Source organism: Panthera pardus, unplaced genomic scaffold (genome assembly GCF_024362965.1).
Source record: "Panthera pardus isolate Hobbes unplaced genomic scaffold, ASM2436296v1 HiC_scaffold_9, whole genome shotgun sequence".
Lineage (NCBI taxonomy): Eukaryota > Metazoa > Chordata > Mammalia > Carnivora > Felidae > Panthera > Panthera pardus.
Genome location: NW_026527024.1, coordinates 8,059,993 through 8,082,713, shown reverse-complemented (window position 1 = coordinate 8,082,713; position 22,721 = coordinate 8,059,993). Strand labels below are relative to the sequence as shown.

The 22,721-nt window shown below is 49.3% G+C and overlaps 1 protein-coding gene across 3 annotated transcripts in view; it reads left to right on the top strand.

Moving 5' to 3' along the window:
* The first annotated feature begins 5,663 nt into the window (after positions 1-5,663).
* The window catches only part of VIPR2 (vasoactive intestinal peptide receptor 2), a 70,223-nt gene continuing 53,165 nt past the window's right edge, over positions 5,664-22,721 (top strand). For all 3 annotated transcript variants that reach the window (XM_053898667.1, XM_019424971.2, XM_053898666.1), the window contains exons 1-2: positions 5,664-5,851; positions 8,016-8,115. In XM_053898667.1, coding sequence (XP_053754642.1) covers positions 5,789-5,851; positions 8,016-8,115 — 163 coding nt within the window. In that variant the 5' untranslated portion in view covers positions 5,664-5,788. The remainder of the gene's footprint in view (positions 5,852-8,015; positions 8,116-22,721) is intronic.

Genomic DNA, 22,721 nt, shown 5'->3' with positions numbered 1-22,721 from the left:
CGAGGGGACACCTCCCCTCCCTCAGACCAAGTATAGCACCTCAAGCTCCATCTGGGGAGCTTGGCCTGTGTCCTCTGAAGGAAGCAGGAGTCACTCTGACCCCCAGGGAGTCTGAAGGTGAGGCCACATCTGGCAGACTGCCCCATTTGGCAAAACAAAGGGTGTGTTTTTATTCTCCTTAGCCAGCTGTCAACTCCCATGGAATATCTTGAAACTCTTCCTTTCAGGCAGACAGACTGGAGAGGAAAGAAAACCCCAGTAGAAGGGAAACCTGTGGGAGCTGCAGGCATCCTGAGAGGCATCCTTCACGTAGAAAGGGCTACAGCTGAGGTGTCTCCAGCATTACTGGATCAGGGGAGGCCTGAGGAACTCAAAAAGCAACCCGTGCTGTGCCAGTAAGTAGGGCTGTCTGACTCTTCCCACCCTCCCTCTGGCCTAGAGGATGCCCAGGCTACAGTGGTAAAGTCATGTGGAGGCTCCTACCCTACCATGCCGTGCACAGGACTGGGCTGGGAGAGAGGCCTTTTATTTTTATTTTTATTTTTATTTTTATTTTTATTTTTTTTACTTTTATTTTTATTTTAAATCCAAGTTAGTTATCATATAGTGTAATAATGAGTTCAGGAATAGAATTTAGTGATTCATCACTTACATGCAACAACACCCAGTGCTCATCTCAACAAGTGCCCTCCTTAGTGCCCATCGCCCATTTAGCCCATCCCCCCACCCAACACCCCGCCAGCAACCCTCAGTCTGTGTTCTGTATTTAAGAGTCTCCTATGGTGTGTCTCCCTCTCTGTTTTCATCTTGTTTTTTCTTCCCTTCCCCTATGTTCATCTGTTTTGTTTCTTAAATTCCATACATGAGTGAAATCATATGATATTTGTCTTTCTCTGACTTACTTCACTTAGCATGATACATTCTAGTTCCATCCATGTTGTTGCAAATGGCAGGATTTCATCCTTTCTCACTGCCAAGTAGTATTCCACTGTATATATAAACCACTTCTTATTTATCCATTCATCAGTTGATGGACATTTGGGCTCTTTCCATACTTTGTCTATTGTCAATACTGCTGCTATAAACATTGGGGTGCATGTCCCCCTCTGAATCAACTTTTTATTATCCTTTGGATAAATACCTAGTAGTGCTATTGCTGGGTCATAGGTAGTTCTATTTTTAACTTTTTGAGGAACCTCCATACTGTTTTCCAGAATGGCTGCACCAGTTTGCATTCTCACCAGCAGGCAAAAGGGTTCCTCTTTCTCTGCATCGTCACCAACGTCTATTGTTGCCTGAGTTGTTAATTTTAGCCACTCTGACAAGTGTAAAGTGGTATCTCATTGAAGTTTTGATTTGTATTTCCCAGATGATGAGTGATGTTGAGCATCTTTTCATGTGTCTGTTAACCACCTGGATGTCTTCTTTGGAAAAGTGTCTATTCATGTCTTTTACCGATTTCTTCACTGGATTGTTTGGGTTTTTGGGTGTTGAGTTTGATAAGTTCTTCATAGATTTTGGATACTAACCCTTTATCTGATATATCATTTGTAAATATCTTTTCCCATTCTGTAGGCTGCCTTTTACTTTTGCTGATTGTTTCCTTCACCGTGCAGAAGTTTTTAACTTGATGAGGTCCCAATAGTTCATGTTTGCTTTTGTTTCCCTTGCCTCTGGAGACATGTCAAGTAAAAAGTTGCTGTGGCTGAGGTCAAAGAGGTTGTTGCCTGGTTTCTCCTCTAGGATTTTGATGGTTTCCTCTCTCACATTTAGGTCTTTCATCCATTTTGAGTTTATTTTTGTGTATGGTTTAACAAAGTGGTCCAGGTTCATTTTTCTACATGCCACTGTCCAGTTTTACTCAACACCATTTGCTGAAGGGACTGTCTTTATTCCATTGGATATTCTTTCCTGCTTTGTCAAAGATTAGTTGGCCATGCATTTGTAGGTCCATTTCTGGGTTCTCTATTCCGTTCCATTGACCTAAGCGTCTGTTTTTGTGCCAGTAACATACTGTCTTGATGATTACACCTTAGTAATACAGCTTGAAGTCCAGAATTGTGATGCCTCCAGCTTTGGTTTTCTTTATCAGCATTACTTTGGCTATTCAGGGTCTTTTCTGGTTCCATACAAATTTTAGAATTGTTTTTTCTAGCTCTGTGAAGAATGTTGGTGTTATTTTGATAAGGACTGCTGGGAGAGAGACCTTTTAAATTAAGCAGTTGAGAGTTGTTACCCCACAGCACTGCGACTTTACTATCTGGAAAAGAGATCCTCACCAGAAAAGGACCTAGGGCTGCCAGGGTCTCACAAGGCTGCAGGCGCAAAGGGAATTTACTCTAAATGAACCCACCTCACTGGATAGGTCAGCTTTGGCTGAACATAGGAAGGGCCGGAAATGGCACGGGCAGACTTGCAGCCAGATGCCACTAACCCAGCCTGGGGCTGAAGCCTGGGTTGTATCTGTCCATCCAGGCAGCCAGGGCCAGGAGTGGGGCCAAGGGGGACACATCCCCAAGGCCGCACTTCACATCCATATACTTTTAAAAACGTTTGCATCGGCTCTGCATGGCTCATATTTGATTTTTATCTTTGTCATCATCTTGAGAAATAGGCCACACACGTGTCAGGAATTCTACTCCACAGCTTGGGAAAATAATGCAATCTTATGTGGCACAATGCACTGAGCATCAGCTCTGTGCCCCAGGGTACCCTGAGGTACATAGAGCATAAGAGGCCAGGCTGCTCGGTGCCTATAGGAACTGGAAACCACAGGAGACCCATGGGGTGCAAGGCCAGGGTCTAGGCCCAGAAGGGCTTGCCTGTGACCGCCTTCTGATCCCCCTAGACACACACTTGTGAGCGGGCAAATGACTAAAAGTGTTCTCCAACACCCCAGGCTTTTTTTAGGGGGCAAGAGGAAGTACATGTTTTCTTGAAATCTAGCATCCAGGCTTTTAAAAGTCACACAAATTGGGATACAGCAAATGGCGAATTTCCTCATAGGTACAAGTTAACAATGGCCTTGGGGGGTGTGGGAATGACCTCCACCCAAGCAGATATGGTGCCCAGAATTACTCATCTCGGCAGAGGAACCAGAAGGACTTCAGAGTCATGTGTATTCAAAGCTTACTTTCCTCTTTTGGTATTTCGTTGTGAGCGATTTCACTCCCTTCTGACCAGGAAGATCTGAGGCTTCCCCTCACTGAATCAATAGGTTTCTGGGCTTCTAATCTGCTCAAGCTTCCACCATGAAAGATTTGGTTCTCTCCACTCAGAGCTGAGCCTGGAAAACCCAGGGGAGCCACAGGCGAAACAGTGCCAGAAAATGTGTGCTGTGTGGGCAAGGGAGTGCTGGCAGAAGAGGTGTCCAGGTAGCAGGTGGGGAGGGCAGCTGAAATGTGTCCTACAGTTTCCACCCCCTCCTGGGTGCCCTCTCCGCTGGCAAGTGCAGGTACCGAGGGCAGGTGTGGTCAGAAGACCTGGGGGAGCAGGAGGCAGAGGTAGGGCCCTTGTGACCAGAGCCCAGGATAGGGACCAACACTTCTGCAAGGCATCAGCACAACACGGTCGGTAAGTCCAGTGCCAGAGGCCCAGAAAACTAGGCCAATGCTGCAGCGCATCAGGCCCCCACATAGTAACTCCTCTCCCAGCTCTGAGAACACATAGGCCCTTCTTCAAGGAAAGTAGGAAAATTCCTGGGAGAGTGGGCATTTATCCAAAAGGGACAGCACCACCCATCCCACCATCAGGGGGAATTCTGAACAAGGTAAGAACAGTCAGAACTAAAGAACAGTTGGCTGTGCGTGCCATCTGCAGGGTGTATAATTGTGGCTCTCATACAGGATGGATTTTGCTCCCCATCGGGTTGATTATCTGTCAGGTTCTCAAGCCTCCCAAATTGGCCACACTTCATGATTTCTCCGATGCTGGCAGCACCTTCATTGTTCCTTGTGCTCCTGCCCAAGGTCTTTATCTGAGATGCTTTCCACTCTCCAGTCTTGGTCTCCCACCTGTAACCATTCCTCTGAACGGTCACACTTAAGTGTCCACTCCTCTGAGCCCCTCCCATAAGAAGCCAACCCCTCCTTCTCCCATTAGCCTGTATCTCATTGTCATCCCGCTTCCTTCACATCAGATGAACTCAGACATGGGAAGACACCTTGTGTCTTGCCCTGAACCCGATGTAGTAATGTTTAGAGTGTAGGCCCTCAACAACAAAACATATATGCATGCATTAATGATCTTGGTTCTTACAGCCACACTCTGAGGTGGAAGGCAGTTACCCTTATTCTCATTTACAAATGGACATACAGCTCAAAGTTCATTGCCTTGCTCAGGGTTGAATAGTGAGTAAAAGAAATGTTTGTCAAACTGGACCCAGGATCAATAAGCTTCTAGACCCCAAACTGCACACGTAGAGCATCCAGATCTTGGCCTCTCCTACTGTTCCCAGCAGAAGGACAGATGATAGACAGACAGACAGATAGATAGACGATAGACAGATGGCTGATACGTATTAATGGATGCATGCGGGGAGGGTGAGGAGTGGTCAGAGGACATAAATGATAAAAAGCTAATGAGGTAAAACTTTAATAGCTGAATCTAAATAAATGATGACAGCTCAGGGCCTGGAGCCTGCTTGGGATTCTGTGTCTCCCTCTCTCTCTGCCCCTCCCCTGTTCGCACTCTGTCTCTCCCTCTCTCTCAAAAATAACCATTAAAAATAATTTTTAAAAAATTTTTAACGTTTATTTATTATTGAGAGACACAGAGAGACAGAGCATGAGCAGGGGAGGGGCCAAGAGACAGGGAGACACAGAATCTGAAGCAGGTTCCAGGCTCCGAGCTGTCAGCACAGAGCCCGATTTGGGGCTCAAACCCACGAACCATCAGATCGTGACCTGAGCCGAAGTCTGATGCTCAACTGAGCACCCAGGTGCCCCCAAAATAATTTTTTAAAGGGTGTTCTTTGAACTTTTCTTATTCTAACCTCTGTGTAAGTTTGAAATTATTTTCAAAGGAAAAGTCAAAACCACAACAAAATTACCTGTTTCATTCTTCATTGCTAGCTACCCAGCAACTAGCTGTAATGCTAAAATAATCCATTGGGAAGTTAAAAGCGGACGCGATGCTTCAAGAAATGCTCATTTCTGTCTCAGGCCTCTGCACTTGCCGGCCCCTCTGGCTTTCACCGCTGGACGCAGGCAGGACCTGCCACCAGGGGGAAATCTGCCCAAACCCAAACGCACTCTGATTTTCCTCTTAATTTCCAGTTACCCCAACCCACCCCCACCCCTAGCCCCCTCCCCCGGCTTCGAAGGTAGCACACGCACCCTAACTGGGTTTCTGGACACTTTCCTGGGCGTCTTTTCGCTTATTATTTAACAAGGAGGACACAAGTGGGCGCAAACCCATCTCGGTTCACACCTGGAGCCTGTTCCCAAAGGGGGTCACTCCCCAGTGGCTCTTCCCCTGACCTCTCCACTTGGGGTCGGGCAGGCACTGCGAGCGCCTGACCCCCCCCCCCCCGCTGCCATCTCCTCTCCGCGTTCCCAGCGGCTGAAGGCGCGAGCGGGGGCAGGGGGTGGGGCGGTGAGCGGGAGGAGGGGGCGCGGGGCGGGGCCGCGGGCGCGGGGGGCGGAGCCGCGGGGCGCGGGGAGCAGCCGGGGCCGGCGGGGAAGCAGGCGGCCGCCCCACGGCAGCTGCAGGGCGCGCGGTGCTCGGACCGCGGGAGCCGGGGGTGCGCGCCCGCGGCTCGGCCCATGCGGGCGTCGGGGGCGCGGGGATGAGGGCGCCCGCGCTGCTGCCGCCCGCGCTGCTGACCTGCTGCGGCTGGCTGCTCGCCCCGGTGAGTGCGCCCCGCGACCCGGGTCCGCGCCCTGGCTCCCCGGCTGCGCTGCCCTCCCGCGTCCAGGCGGTGGAGGGTGGGGGGTGGGAGCTGGCCCGAGACCTCCGCCCGCCCGCGCGCGCCCCGCCCCGGGTCTGGGGGAGCTGCGGACCCTTCCCCGCGGCTCAGGGAGATGCGTCTGCAGCCCCGGGTTCGCGGGGCGCGGGACCCAGCTTCCTCCAGGGCGCTGGTCCCGGCGGAGCTGCTCCGGCCGCGTCTTCCCGAGGCGCGGGGCGCCCCGAGCGGGGTCAGGGGACCGGGCTGCGGCCACCTGCACGGGCTTCCCCCGCAGGAGGGAAGTGAGGTGAGGAGTCCCCCACCTCCCGTAGTTGCTCCGGGGTGTCACCGAGGGACACGCTGTGGCTAAAGAAAGTTTCCTCTCGGAAAAATACCCTTTTCGTCGCTACGAGAGCACAGCAGGAAATGATGCCCTGCAGAGCAGTTTGTTAAATGACTGTATTAGTGGGACATTCCTGTCATTTGAAGACCTTTTAAACAAAATTGTCAGCCTTGTGTCTTGCTTCCCCCGTAGAGCGAGGCCGTTGTGGCCGGTTGAGTGCGTATTGCAGCCGGTCCCGGCCCCACCGAGCCCCAGCCCCTCCTGAGGAGGTGAGGCCGAGGGCGGGGCTATGTAGGGAGGTGGTGATCGCACTGCTTGGGGAGCAGAGAACCTACCTACTAACTCCCCTGTCTGGTGTTAAGGCTTAGCAGGCCTCTCCTCCCTCAGAGGAAGGCGGTTGGACAAGACCTTTGTTAGTGGTTTTAATGCTTTGAAAGAGCCAGCGAGTTAGGAGTACCAGGAGTTATTCTGGCTGATGCAGCTTTCATTTCTAAGATGTCCCAAAGTAAGTCCTTGCTCTGCATGTTCCAAGAATGTCAGGAACCACAGTGTCTTTTTATACCTTGACAAACACGTTTTAAGTCAACATAACTTTCCTAATTCTGAAATGTAAACCATTGGCTTGTTCAGATAGGAAGGTACAATCTGTCTGAAACCAGGAGTTTCTACAGTTTGGTGGTTGTCCGAAGTGGGCTGCAGGGAGGCGCTTGGTGTCTTTTTTTTTTTTTTTTTTAATTTTTTTTTTCAACGTTTTTTATTTATTTTTGGGACAGAGAGAGATGGTGTCTTTTTTAAAATGAGGGTAGATGTGGTGAAAGTATCAACGTTTCCCTCTTAATTCTGCTCAGAAACTGGATTCCTGGTTAGAGTTCTAGCTGACCTCTTTGATAGTAGGATAATTAAGTATAGATGACCATAGTATACTACCCAGAGCATGACTCTCTTAGAGTAAAAATAAAATTTTGGTCAGACACGGGAGGGGGTATGCAGCCTGCTGTGTGAGCACTTGGGGTGGGGGGATAAAAACAGAGAACATTGGATTTTCATGAAAGCAAATCAGAGAATACTTTCTTCTAAGGCTGAAATGTGTCGTTTTGTCTTTTCACCGTTAATGGGCAATATTAACTGCACCTTTGGTTCCTGCGACCCGTTGGGAGGGGAAATCAACCACCTCTTGTTTGGTGGCAACCACAGTGACGCAGCCCTTCCCACGCTTTGTCTCCCTGCTTACCCCTCTGATCGTCCTGAAAATCTCCTTCACACCAATTCCAAACTTTCAGATGTGACCTGGAGTCTCTACGAATAACGTTATCCTATTAGAGCTCTGTTGAGATGCAGAGGCTGTGGTCCTTAGGTGACGCGTGTAGGCGTCTGGGCTAGCGTGTGGGCATTGAGAATGGTCTGTGAGGAGATATGTACATCCTTTAATTAAATCAAGGACCACGAAATGGAGGGCTCCAAGACTGAAAGATGATTAGGATCGAAGAGCTTTATTACTGCCAGATTAGTACCAACATCATACAGTGTATGATGTTAGTAAGCTGTTTTCCTGCTCAGTAAAAAAAATATTTTATTAGATTTTATGTTTGTTTTAGAATTCCTTCACAAAGTGAATTTGTTTTCATAACCATGCCAGAAATATGAAGGTGACTGCTTTTAAATGAGTGTTATTTGGGGAGCACTTTGGAACCGAAGGGTGTTTTATTTTATTTTGTAGAACTGTTGTTTGACTTTCCTCTTCTGGTGGAATTTTTAGTCACTTCCGTTTTTTTAAACCTTGACCAGGTGAACAGTGTTCACCCAGAATGTCGATTTCATCTGGAAATACAGGAGGAAGAGACAAAATGTGCAGAGCTTCTAAGAACTCAAACAGAAAAATACAAAGGTAAGGTAGTCACGGGGTGAGTGTATGGTCCTAGCTAGAAAACCTGACGGGCAGATAGCTGATGCCTCACTCTAAACATTGAAGTTTTAAGGTCACCTGCGTCTTCACGAAAAGGTCTGTTTCCACTGTTTTCTAATGAATGCTGGTAAAACTCCTATGAATATTAGGGGCGGCAGAATCCTTCACACAATAAACCCTTTAAAAGAAAGCCGTAATCCTTAATAGTAACGGTATCCATCGTTTAACATAATAGCAACAGTTACTGAAATAATTTCATGGGCATTGTTATGCTTTGCAAAAGCAACTCCCATTTCTACCGAATGAGTATCTGATTTCTTTCCTTTAAAAACTGTAGTCACATCACAGATTATTTTTGTCAAATTAAGAATGGTGGAGGAGCGCATGGGTGGCTCTATCAGTTAAGCATGCAACTCTTGATTTTGGCTCAGGTCATGATGTCATGGTTCATGGAATCAAGCCCTGTGTTGGGCTCCTTGATGAATGTTGCGTGGGGAGTCTGCTTGGGATTCTCTGTCTCCCTGTCTCTTTGCCTCTCCCCTACACACACACACACACACACACACACACACACTCTGACTCTCTCTCTCTCAAAATAAATAAATAAATAAACAGTAAAAAAAAAAACCCACCAAATATAAAAAAAAAAAAAAAAAAAGAATGGTGGAAATGTCAGAAATCAAACAAGAAAATGAGACTTGTGTTTTCCCAAAGACACTATTGTGTCTAACCCCTATTGTGAATACCGTGAATTTGCTCCTTTTATTTTCTCCAGGTCAAAGGACACATGCTGGGACCACATACATTCCAGTTAGACACACTCCAGGTCTATAAACTCAGAAGGTGCTGTGACAACACCCAAATTATAACAGTAGCAAAAACCTTTTGTCCTTCAACTTTCTTTTTCTCTGTCCATTTTCAAATTAAAATCAAAGTAAGACTGTGTTATGTGTTCAAATAGTTTAGTGTCCTGCAGAGGGACTTCAGATCAGACTTACAGACACGGGCTTTGTTCTAGACCAACACTGCCCAGAAGAAATAGAATATGAACCACATAGGGAATTTTTAATATTCTAGTTGCCACATTAAAATAAGTTTTAAAAATGTGAGACTATTTTTAATATACTTTATCCTAATACTTGTATCCAAGTCATTATCATTTCAACTAGTAATCAATATAAAATACTGATGAGAAATTTTACATTTTTTGTATACTAAGTCTTAGAAACCCAGCCTGTATATCCAAATACATCCAAATCTATCATTTCAACTTGTAATCAATAGAAAATATTGATGAGAAATCTACATTTTTTTGTATACCAAGTCTTAGAACGCCAGCATTTATTTTGCTCTACAGTTTGGACCCGCCACCTTTCGGGTACTCACCACAGCCAGTGGCTCCCATGCTGGACAGTATGGCACCAGACCTCTACTAACATAGACATCCTGTGCTCTTTCTGGTCCCTTCTGGAGCCTCCGCTTGCTTGGCTGAAAAATGAGGTCTGTGACCCCAGGACTCCTCCAGCCTTAAAGATCTGTGATTTTGGTAATGCACACGTGGCCCTGAGGCCACATCTTCCAAATGGTCTGGTAGAGCTCTGACCAGAGAAAGGCGAATGAAGCAGCTCAGCCCCACAGCAAATGTGGACCAGGCGTCACTCCTGTGCAGAACTCTATGCTGACCACGAGCCAGGTGTGAGGACAGAGGAGACACTGGTTCGGGCAGCCAGAACCTCAAGATGAAACAGTCGTCATGGCCACTGAGGTCTGTTCCCTGTGGTGAAAATTAAGAGATTTAAGACAAATAAATGCTGAGAAGAGACAGACTTAAGAATTGTCTGGTGAGTGGCCAGTGGACCCAGGGCCCTGCAGCTCCGTCCACACTGCCTCCTGCATGAAGGGGGATGGAATGCTGTCTGCTGCATCCTCGGTAGGTGACCCCGGGCTGTCTACAGACTCCTGGAGAGTGGGAACTTTACCCCCTCACGCCATTATTGCACAGTCAAGTTGTTGACGTGTTCTGAGGCTGCCCACAAATGGTGTTCACTCACTGGCGTTAATTTTTCTCCTGGAGCATGAACAGACCTGCTTCTTCATGTGAGTTCTTCCAGTCTTCAAAGGGCATTCATTCACAGGCTCCATGGGGCCGAACACGTCCAATTCCTGCAAACTCCCCAGGCCCTCTGCCATCCGCTGTGGATACGCACAGACACTCCCGAAATGGGGGAGGGAAGATTGCCTTGACATGGCTGGCACATGCCCACAGGTTGTACTCGATTTCATGATTGTTGATAGATTGTTTGCAGACAACACACCTGTCCCTCGCGTGCATCTGGGGTCTACTTCCCTCCCCTTGCTTCTCTCACAACTGATGTTTTAGGGAAAAGCTCCTAGAATGCTTAGTGTGTCTTGTTTGTCACTCTTGATTACCCACATTCATCAAGAACATTTTGTTAACAAATAGAAAACTGGCACTGTTTCAGTGGGCAGCAAGGAACACTTAACATTTAAAAACTAGAATATGGCTCATGACTTTCCCTCTGAGGAATCCCCTCACAGTTGGCCAGGGGGTGGCTGGATAACGGACAAAGCAGGACAGAAGGGGCATCTGTAAGTTTGTGCCAGTGACTCACCTCATGGGTGCTGTGTGGCGGGAAACGAGACTAGTTCAGGGAAGTTAGGTTTTCTGCCATTATGAAATAGGATGTTACGATCCACAATCAGGGTTTTTTTAATATATGAAAGATTCTTTATCCCTAGTTGTCTCACATAGTGAGACAACTCTCACATAGTGAGATGGAGTGTGGAATTCATTAGTTCAAAACAATGTCCTTTTAGTTTTACTCTGTTCCAAAGGCACGGGTCTGACCCCTAGTCCCTGGCCAGCCCTTCACGAGTCTCAAGTGTTGGCCTAAGAGAGAGCTGATGGCCGTGTGGCAGGGCAGGGGCAACGTGGGACGGTGGGGATGTTAGGAACTGTGGATGGCAGCTCCTCCTTACGACCCTCAGTTACCATGAGGAAATGCAGGTGCCAGCCTGCCCAGTTCCCGTGTTCAGAGAACACGGAAATGCAAACTTATACATAAAATATTCCAATTTCTTAAGAGTTTGCAACTAGTTCTTTTAAAAAGTTTGGCAGGAGACAAGCAAACCCACTCTGGGGCAGACAGACACTGCCTGAAAGCTGTCAGATTCTTGCATGGGACGGTACGAAGACGGGTCAGGACGTTTCCAACATTCATTAGGGTCTCCTTCACACGCCCTTCCTGCCTTCGTCTTCAGGGTCTCAGAGGTGATCTGTCTGTGACCCACACCAGATGGCTGGACGGCAGTATCTAAGTAAGGGCAGAGTCTTTGAAAATCACTAAGTTCACCTTGACATCAGCTGGAGCAGAGAGAACATGGTAGTTTTAGATAGAGGCCGTCAAACATCTTCCTTGTGTGGAGTGGTAGAGAAAAACGTCCCTCGGTTTTCTTGCAATGACAAAGTGTGAGTCCTTAGACATTTTCTTAAATTGAAAATTTTTATTATTACTATTAGCTCTATAGCAAAAATATCTGCGTGTGACCCATTTCACCTTTGGGTCTGCAGGAAGAGCCCGCTAACAGGCCAGCTGCCCTTCAGGAGACAGGTGGCATTGTGACAGTCCTTTAGGCCTGGCCACCCGTCAGCTTCTGTAAAAAGAGACAATTTGTGTTCTAAATTCCTTTTTTTCTTACTTTTTGAAATATACAGAGCTCAAATGCCAGGGTTATAGATAGTAATAAGTCACCAGAATAAAGACACTGTACATGAGGTAAGCCAGGAGCAGAGCGAAGGCATTCTGATCGGATGAAAGTGTACGTTTGCTCACTTTCGGCAAAAGTAAAAGTGAGAGGAGACATTAAGCGTCCGTAGTATCTACTTTTAAATTTGTAGGATTCAGAAATTGGTGTGAAAACAGAAACAAAACCAGCTTTCAGTTATAGTAAGGTGATTCGTATAAATCTGACAAGGAATTCTTTTTATTACATGCTGAATCTAAAACAAACACAAACACATAAATCCAGACAAAATAAACAATTTCAATTCTAAACCCCTTTAAAGTGTTCACTTTATAAGGAAGAAAAGCTTAGGAAGTATTTAGAGCTTTGTCACTTAATATTAATTCATCGACAAGACTAACTTAATGCTCCTAATAGACGTATGAGGCCTTCCGAGGCCACAGGTGCCTAAAAATACAGCTAAAATCCGGCAGTGCTCCCTAGCGGTGGCCCGGGCTGACCTGCGTGGGGAGGGCATGAGTCAGCTCCTGCAGGCTTTGCCTGTGCACAGATCGGACAGGAGCTTCCGTGGGACTTTGTATTATTCCTGCCTAGACCTGGAGGGGTGTGGACTGTGTCTGAGAGGAGCAGAGGTGGCACCTGGGTTTTCCTGGCAGCTCCACCCCCTGAGCTGGACCATGAAGGTGCTGGGCTGAAATGGCCGTGATGGCAAATGTTAGCTTAGGACCAGGGCCATGGGAAGGGCTCCACTAGAAGACTTACTTTTCTCTGACTTTTTTAAACAAAGGGTGCTTACTACGTTAATTTTGATCGACATGTCAAGAGCTGTGAGGGGTTTGGAGTCCCCATACTTGCAAGCTAACCAGTTGGGCTGCCACGGTTTCACAGATGCCTGCGGGCCTGGGACCCTGGGTCAGAGACAGACTTGACCGCTCCCAGCAAACAGGCAGCTGGGGTGTCATGTTCACATACTCCCTTTCCCCAGATCCCACAGGACTGACGCGGTGCCCGCGGGCGGTTTGTGTCACAGCTGAGAAGCCCTCAGTGTCACGGGAGGCTGCTGGCCCTCCCACCCAGCCTTTGCTCCAGAGAAAGATGCTCTCTCATTTACTGGGTTCAGCCCAGAGGGAGGCACTGTGCCTGTCTGTCAAACCTGTTTCACAGACATTCTCAAAAAGACAGTTGGGACAAAGCTGTCAGCGCTCGTCCCAGGACAGCGGCTTCTCAGTAGGCTTGAATGTCCTTCTTCTTCTCCACAGCATGACTGTCGTAACCATGGCTCGCTGACCCCCACACACTGTCCTCAAGGGGGAGAGGGCATTTCGTCCCCATCACGGCCCAAGGTCTTACACAGTACTTGGCATTTAAAAAGATACTGAGTAAGCTTTTGCTGAACAATTTAATGAAAATTTTCACATTAAAAATTAAGTGATATATGCACATGAAAAAATACCATTCAAAAACGTGTCTAATGGCTAATGTTCCCCACTCCAAACCTCCAGCACCCCTCCCTTACCGCCTAAAGACCGTGCGCACACAGTGTGTAATGCGTCCCCGTTTCCCTTTTGTACAGACGTGAGCCAGGCACCACGTACCCATACACTCCGGTCTGTACTCGGTCTTTCTTTTTGTTTTTAACTTCAGCAATGTATTTGGTCACGGCTGTGTATTTAAATATTCTATTAAGAGATGCGTAGTGTTCTAACATACTATTCATCCGTCTGTCCCAGGCTCCTAGGCTTTTAGGGAGCTTACAAGCTGTGCTCTAAGGCCTGCATTTGTTCATGTGAATAAAATACTTCACCAGCGTTTGACGGTGGACTTCAAGCCACCGATCATGAAATTGAAACATTCTCCTCATGTGACTGAATAACTTGTTAGCAGCTTTCTTATTTCTGTGATGGTTTTGTCACATAAAATGTAAGTGATTACATCCCATTTTACGTCTCATCTCTTCCTTGCACCTTTTTATCACAAAGGGAACTAAACCCTTTCAGAAAATCAAGTGAGGAAGCTGTCTCTTCTGCAGACTCTTCCTGGATCCCCACCTGTCCGAGGCACCTGTTTCTGGCCAGCGTGGCCCGTGCACAGAGAGCCCTGCTGTCACATGCTTCATCTGCTTTGTGGTTGTCTTTCTCCCTGCAGAGCACGAGCCCTTGAAGAGCAAGCTCCATATTCGTGGCTTTCTATCCCTGGTCCTTACAGACACGTGAGCAGATGCGTAAACAGAGTACCCACCGTCTTCTATTCATGTGGGTCTGAAGGGAGGCATTCTGGAAGTTCACGGCACGGCCAAGGAGAATGCAGCTGCCCTTCTGATGTCAGTGTGGTGCTAGAGGCCTGCTTCTTCCCCCTCCCCTCCCCACTGACGTGGTGGGCTCTTGTTCTAGTCCAAATATCTCTTTGGGCCGATAGATTAAATAGCCTGATCTGTTTTTTCCCATTGAACTGGGTCTTTTTTTTTTTTTCTGGACTAGATTTCTCGTAATTCTAAACTCCTTAGAATCAGCTAGTAGCCTTGGTTATATAAATAATCAATAATCATTTATTGAATTTTCTGAAAGGAATGACTCTAAGTTTACTTTTTACAGGAAAAAAATCTCACTGAGAAAGATTCTACCTTGAATTAAATTTTTATGTTTAGACTCACAACAGGAATCGTAAACAAGAAATCGGTTTCTCGTAAGTGAGATACCTGCACACCTAGAAGCCACGGCGATCGCTGATCTCATTTGGAAGAAGAAGCCTATAACCTGAGGTTAAATCCCAGGAAGGGACTTCGAAGTGGGCTCGCACTGCACTGATTCAGACCAGGGTCACTTCTCCTGTCCTTCCTTCTAAGACCGGCCCAAGTCCCTGGTGCTGGTGACCCCAAGGCTCAGCTCAGCGGCTCAACGATGGCCTTCACTGCTTCTGCCTCTTTGCTTCGTGTGTTCCCCTCTAAGCCCAAATTTCTTCCTTCCCCCAGATTCTCACAGGACCAGTGGCATGTTCTCCTGCTCTTCTGGTTGGTGGGAATTGGGCTGTAAAGCCGGGTTTCTTCTCCAGATGACCCTGGCAGCACAAGTTCTGATCCGACTGATGTTCTGTTGTTTCCCGTTTGCGCACCCATCACGTGCAGTGTGTACAGGCAGGAGTTTCTACGGCCTGCTGTCTCTGGGGTCTTTTGCCCTGGCACGAGAGCCCTGTGGAGGCCCCCAGCCCCCCCGCACCTGTGCTCTGTGCACACACGTCAGACAGAGCCACGGTTTCTGCCTGGCACTGGCTGTCCTGGCACGGGCCCAGTGCTGCCTTTGGAGGATGGAAGGTAACGAGTATCACTATGGCGTGACCCCCTCAGATCCTTGGTGGATTTTCTCCTGCACGGTTTTGACTGTTGAGCAGCCCTTCCTGACAAGGACTTGGAGATTTGAAGGTGTTCAGTTGCAAGGCTTTGTAGGGTTTTCTGGGTCAAGCACCAATTCTGGGGAGCTGCCTTGAAATGCCCTGTGGCCAAGCCTCTGGTTTTGAGCGGCTGCCTTGTATCATGGCATGAGTGAAAATGAGGCTGTCTTGTCATTTGCGGACACATTGGCTGAGTCTGTCTTTCATTAATTTTTTCAGCATGTTTTTATGGAGTGTATACCAGGAGGGAAGGCATAAAGCGAAATTGGACGGAACATGATCACCCCCCCTCGGAACCCCAAATCACGTCCCCAGCGGCATGGGGTGAGCAGGGATAACAGGGCTTTGAGTCAAAAGGCAGTAGGATTTCTGAGGGGAAACCAGAGAATGTAGGCATACAATAACATCAGTTTACTTGGAACCAGAAACTGACAGTGATAGAAAAATGATTAAGGACTTACATCATCTTTACTCAGAGATAAGACAGAGTGAGGGTGGGTGGGAACACTACCAAGAAAAATTGATGCTTTTTGATAATAAGCTAATCAGTGGCCAGTATTTTGCGAACTTACTACACACACTTTATGCACAGCAGTCCTCCTGTTCAGTGACGTCATGTGTCCTGTGTCAGACCTGGGATGGATTCACTCCCACCTGGTGGCTCCCAGACACCCTGCCACCAGGCCAAGCCCTTTTGCATCTCGGTATTGCTTCTGTCATGACAGTGAGCACACGCCCTCTTGTACTGCAGGCGTCCCTTCTCCGGGTTCCTCAGCCTCTTGGCACAAAGGCTTCTGCTGGAGGGGCCCTTCCTTTCTGGCACGGATTGATCTGAGAAGCACAGGCTGTGCAAATTCCACCAGTGTGCAGGGCAGAGGGAGGCACCAGGCATGCTGCGTCCCTGAGAGGCTGGGCCCTGTCTCAGGACGAAGGAGGCAGGTGTGCACACGGCAGATGTCAGGGCAGCCCTCCATCCTGATCTGGATCAAGGCGCGTCGAAGTATAGAAATGCGAAAGAACATTCTGAGAGTCTCGTCCAAAGTTGGTGGCAGACAGAGCCCAGGTCCCTGGCCTCCTAGTCAAATGCTGTTTTTACAAAGCCATGTTTGGTATCTTAGCGAGAACATGCTTTAGAAAAGGATTTTCCTTCCTCTTTAGTGTCTGCTTCAAAGAGACAGGAGATTCCTTTGACACTACACGATCTGTTAGCCGAGACTGTGCTTAAGTCTCTTGAGTGCTCACTTTAACTGTCAGCATGTTCAGCTGAAGCTACCTCTTTGCATAAGGGATTCCGTCATTTGTGAAATCAGCATTTCCTTTTCTCTGGCCTACAGTGATGGTTTTGAAGTTTCGGGACAGGACCTTGATTGGTACCTGTGTCTTTGGCCTTAGTTTCCTCATCACACCCCTGGTGGGGTCCCTCAGTCCTCTGCTCTTCTGTGTGGACATAGGCCTGTCACCGGCTGCTGTGGTCTTTCTGCAGGTGGAGACCGGGAGGTCCGGGATGACAGATCCATGGCCCAGAGCATTCCCAGACGTCTGCACCCCCCTGGGATGCCATACTTACTGTGACTCAGTCAGCAGTGCTCTGGCAGCCCAAGAGCTACTTCCGAAGACTCCCTCCCTCCTATCCCAGGGAGATATTAACACAGCTTTTTAAATCTGTGACTTCTTCCCAGCCCCTTCCTTTCCTGCGGAGAGAGGACAGAGGCCTCTTTGGGAGGGCAGTGGGGGTGCAGCCAGGATGCCTGGTGGGGCCCTGCCCACGTAGCCCCAAAGACAAGGGCAGCACGTCCTTCCTACCGCCCCTTCCCCGGCACTTCAGCTCTGTCCTGTGAGCCCCTGGGCTCAGTACCCTGAGACACTAAAAGATCCACGCAAGCCCGTCTGCCTGCTCCTCAGGAGTTCAGAGGAGGGAGTGTTTCCACTGGGGGGCCGGGTGCTGGCTGTGTTCTCAAGCTCCGAGAGGCAGGGCTTGGACCAACAGTGAAGGGGAGAGGCACGCGTTGGGAGTGCAGGGCGTCAGCCCGGGGAAGGGCTAGGAACAGGGAAAGGAAAACGGATTTGACCCCCAGCCTGGATTGCTGAGAATAAAGAGCCTACCGAGGGATTCTGGAAAGTGAGCTGCACCTCAGGCAGGCTCTTGGGGCAGACGCTTCTGAGAGGAGTCGTTAGGGTGGCCCTGGGAGCGGAGCAGCCTGCTAAGTGAGTAACATCCCAGGCGGGACGTGAAGGTGTCCGCTGTAGGGGAGGAGGGGAAGAGCCGTTGCCACAGATGGTGCAGCCAACAGCCCAACTGCGGAGAGGTGGCGACCGGGAGGCCCTGGGGGCTGGACGGTGTGAGTCAGCTGCCCTCCAGAAGTGCAAAAGGAGCCGGAGACAGAGCTGAGGGCCGAGGAAGAGGTGCCTTGGGGTGGGGACCACTGAGTCCACGTGGGAGCCAAAGAGAGAGGCAGAGGCAGAGGGCCGCTGAGCGGGTGGGACTGTGGCAGGCCTTGTGTGCAGACGCGAGCTCAAGGGCAGAGCTGAAGGAAGAGGCGGGCAGGGAGGACAGGGTGAGGTATCAGGGGCCCCCACACTCCCGGGGGGATGGGGCTGAGGAGGTCACCAGACCTGGACCCGGGGCCCTGACTGGCAGACACTCGTGGGGACCCTGGCGGCTGTGTCGTACTGGCCTTCTTAACAGCTGCACTTCCCACAGCGGCCGGTCCCAGAGGGAGCTGGAGCGCCCTTGGCTTGGAGGAGCAGGGTCGGGCGTGTCTGTGCTTGGGCTGGTTCTCACACCCAGGGTCACACTCCGCTGTGCGCCTGCTGTGATGTGTGTGAGGACGATTTGTCACGCTCCTCATAACACTGGTAGATCTATGTCCTGGAACGATCCTGGGAAGTCACCCAAGTCCCGATCATAAATCTGTGGAGAATTATCCTGGGAATAACATGGCAGGAGGCCCAGCATATTAGCCTCTCAGCAGAGCAGTGCCCTGCCCCGCCTGGAGTTCACATGGTCCCGACTTGTCGAAGACATTGGGAGCAAGGCTTTGGAGAATTTTTGACATTTAAGGAAACAGAGGCTGCTTGTAAACGGCGATGACAGCAAACACTTCAGTGAGTGAAAGGCACAAGCTGGTTGACACGATTTAGCACACACATCAGTTTCCCTAAACCGACACCATTTCAGGGCCTTACACAGGCTTCTGAAGGCGGCCTGAGGAGGGTGTGGGTGCTGCCCTGGCCTTTGAGGTGTTGGCGGCCCATCCCTGGGCAGCGGTGCTGACCGGAGGGTCCCACCCACAGGCATCAGATTCACTCAGGCTCAACTTGGAGGACATTCTGATGTTTGGGATTTATTGGGTTTGGCATATTTTTAAATTTTTAAAAAAAAATTTTTTTTAATTTATTTTTGAGGGAGAGAGAGAGACAGAGCATGAGCTGACGAGGGGCAGAGAGAGAGAGAGAGGGAGACACAGAATCTGAGGCAGGGCTCCAGGCTCTGAACTGTCAACACAGAGCCTGATGCGGGGCTTGAACCCACGAACCGTGAGATCATGACCTGAGATAAAGTTGGACACTTAACCACCTGAGCCACCCAGGCGCCCCAAATTTGGCATATTTTTAAAACATGTGAGTTCAAACTTGATCTCTTTGTTGAAAAATCCTTTTGTTTGGTTAACAGCCTTGGTTAATTCTGGGTTTTGAGTCTTGGTTTAATGTGAGTTTGAGTCCCAGAATATGACTCTCACTAATGGAATCCACCTGCACCACCAACCCCAAAATAAAACTTTCCTGCTTCCAGATGCAAAGTTTCAAAGCGATCTATTATAAAGTGCCATCCAGCGGCAACGTCGTAGCAAATGGCATTTCCAGACCTTAGTTGTAGTTCGCCTCCAGGCTACTGAGAAGAGCATTACTTCATTCGGCACCCTAATTAGACAGAATATTGGGGTATCCTGGCATTGTCTGAAAAATACCTTCCTTGTAAAATATTCCTTGTAGCACCTTAAATGTCTCTGGAGTCCAGGTCGGCTGTGGGACCTGGGTTTTCTAATGTGTAAAATCGAGGTGTCTCACAAGTGACCTACAGAAGCAGTATGGCCCCAGGGCCTCATCCAGGCCTGCTTAGCTGTTTCTTTCAGGGACCTAAGGCTTAGGGACCTGCTTTGTGGACTCATGCACAAGCCCCAGGAATGATGAAGCACCAGTCTCCAGCTGATGTCTCTGTGGTGTATTCTCCTGCTGTATCTTGGTCAAGGCCCTCCTGGCAGAGGTAACTCGTGATAGTGCAGCCTTGGGAACATAGTAGCTGCTCACTAAACACGGGTTGAAGAAATGAATACTTGTTACTGCAGGTGATAAGAGGGCGTGGCTCATGTCAGCTACGAGCCTGTTACATCACGAAGAAAGTGCAGGCTGTTGGTTGGACAGTGTGTTGTTTCGTTTCTGCCTCCACGGACAACAGACAGCTAGGTTGTCACCATGCCCCAAGCTTGTTCTATCAACTTGTCTTCCAGACCCTTCCGGGAACACGCTTCTGGCGTGTGCTTGTCTTTCACCTACACTGATGGTCTGTGAATGTCCAGAGCACATTCATTAGTCCTGAAGAGTTACTGCATTGGCTACGTCCCCTCAAAAGTCCCCTTTCTGCTGTGCTTCTGCCAGTAAGCATTATTTTCATCATTCCTGATTGCAACATTGTAAAAACATTTTTTAACCTTTATTCACTTTTGAAAGAGACAGAGCATGAGCAGGGGAGGGGCAGAGAGAAAGGAGACACAGAATCCGAAGCAGGCTCCAGGCTCCAAGTCATCAGCATAGAGCCCAACGCAGGACTTGAACCCATGAACCGTGAGATCATGACCTGAGCCAAAGTCAGACACCTAACCGACTGAGCCACCCAGGCGCCCCATGATTGCAGCGTTTTTAAAGCAGCATTTGGCACCATACCCAGCTTAGCAAATGCATGGATGTATCTTGCCGTATCTTACTGGTAAATATTTTAAGAACAAACGATGTAAATACGCATCCTTAGAACAACAGAAAGAAGGAATCCCTCATCTAGTAAGATTTGATCATCACTTTTCGGGCTCAGATTAACTAGGGTTCTATAGGATTTAGCGTAACAGGATATTTGTAATTGGCCCCCAACTGGCAACATGCAAAGAATATACAAGGAGGAAACCAGAAACCCAGGGAAGGACTGGTGGGAAAATTTAGGAGTGGGAAGTGTGTTTTGGAGCCTCCGGACCCAGTGGCAGGTTTACCGGTGATTCTGTCCACTGTCCACAGGGCTGGGAATCTGGACCTGCTGGGCATCTCCAGGCAGCTTCCTTTGGACTTTGTCAGCCACACTGGGGAGCCTTGTTTACAGTAAATGCTGAGACGAGCCCAGCACGAAGTGTTCTCTGCTTCTGGCAGTGCTGGAGGGAGGACTGCCGTGTCTCTACCTCATGCACCCTGAGCTCGGGACACAGAGACCCTCCCTGGGGTCCTTCCTGTGCTGTGTGCTCAGCTCAGGCTCCTGGGAAACCCTGCCTTGAGTGTCAGAAGTGGTCTCTGTGTGTATGGGGTGGTCTCTGAGCAGAAAGTCAAAGCTGGGTAGGGAGGAGAGTGTTAAGTTGTTGCCATTTCTGCCCATTGAAGACTCCAGAAGCAGAATTAGGTCTGAGAGCAGAAATTACAAGTAGCCCAGTTTTGACTGCAGGACATGGGACAAATCTTATAGTGACCTGAGGCCCCGAGGTGGGAGGGTTACTTGATGATGTGCTGACCGCCACTGGGAGAAATTAGAGGGTCCAGAGCTGCCCGTTGGGGCTACATCTGGTCCTTTGAATCCTGGGTGCCCACCAGTATGTGGCGTCTGGAGTGAGGGGAGAATGCTGGTCACAGAGTCTTCCTGGCTCTGGGGCTCTCAGAGACTTGCGTGTGTGTTCACCTGTTTGTGAGCACTTAGCAGGAAAGGAAAAGTTCATGTCCCTTCAGTGAGCCTGGTGCAGCACGGCCCTGGGGCCAACTCTGTGGGGCCAGCAGGCAGGGGCTGGGCAGCAGTCGGCTTGTCTGGGGATTCAGGTCAGAACAAATGGCTGTGTTCACAGACAAAGCACTGTGTACAAAAGGTTTCTTCCAACTAAATTGGTGAGTCATTCCATTGAACTTTTAGTTCTTTAAATTGATAATAGGCATGGAGGGGGGCTGGAAATGGGAAACAGATCAATGACTTTGATGACCAAAAGGAAGAGACCATTACATAAGAATTTTAGAGCTCAGAGGATCTGTGGAAAGCTCCTAGGTGGCTGCCAAGCCATGCCTGTCGGGACTCCTCCAGTTCTCACTCGGACGGGAGGGACTGAGAACACAGTTCACACAGCCCAGGCATTCCTGGTGGCAGGCCGCATGGTGAGGCCGCATGTGCTGCGGGGCTCTTGTCTCAGCTTTTGTCTGGTTCATCCTTGTCCTACAGGAACAGAGTGCAAAGCGGGGCTCTGTCTTCAGTCAATAGCAATGAGTGAGCCCTCTGAAAGCAAAAGGGAATAGCTGCTTTGGAGGCGTTTTCAGGGCCTATGGGATGAGTCCCCATGAGGGCACAGGCCACGGCCTCATCCCTGAATTCGTCCTTGTCCTCTGCCCAGGAGCCGGCCTGCAGGGACCAGGGGCTGTGGCTGAGAGACAGAAGCCCTGTCCGACTGCACAGGGAAGGAGGGGGTGGAGGTTTCCACCAAGAGAGACTCTCAGCCTTCCAGACACACTGGGCACATCTGCCCCTTGCCCGCCCAGCCCTCGCTGCCCCTGCCACACCACAGGCCGCTGGCTGCCCATATCTGATCGGGAAACCAGACTGTGCCTCAGCCCACAGTCATCAGAAACTCGAGGGGCACAGCCTGCATTTCCCACTGGGCAGGCACGAAGGGACGGCGCCCTCTCAGATCAGGTCTGGCACAGGCATATCAGCGCACGGTTTAACAAACATGAGAATTGTGAGTTTCCCTGCATGCTGCACGCTAGACTGTTAGGAGAGGGACGTGGGCACAGTGTCTCCCTTCTCCTCTTTCGTGGGCTCATCTGGCGTGGAAACATGCTTCCAGTGGGTGTAGAATGCACACCTGGAAAAATACGTCGAATTTTAAAGACATATTTCAGTGAGGTGCTTTTACTGTGACCTTAAGTACTGAGAAGTCCTCAGTGGACAGATGCTGGGGCAGTGGGATTTGATGAGGGCTTGGATGTGTTCCCAGTGGGTCTCATGACCTGAGACAGTCTCGCAACCTCTTGAGGTAGGACCTCCCCGCCGCACAGCAGTGTTTTCCAGATGAGCTGTGAGTCTCTTCCCGATGACACGATTTTGCGTCTTTTAGAATGATTGTCCCACTGACCCTCTGAACAGTCACGTTTCCTACTTTCTTTTTGTCCCTGGCAAAGCATTGGTACTTATTTTGAGGGACCGATGA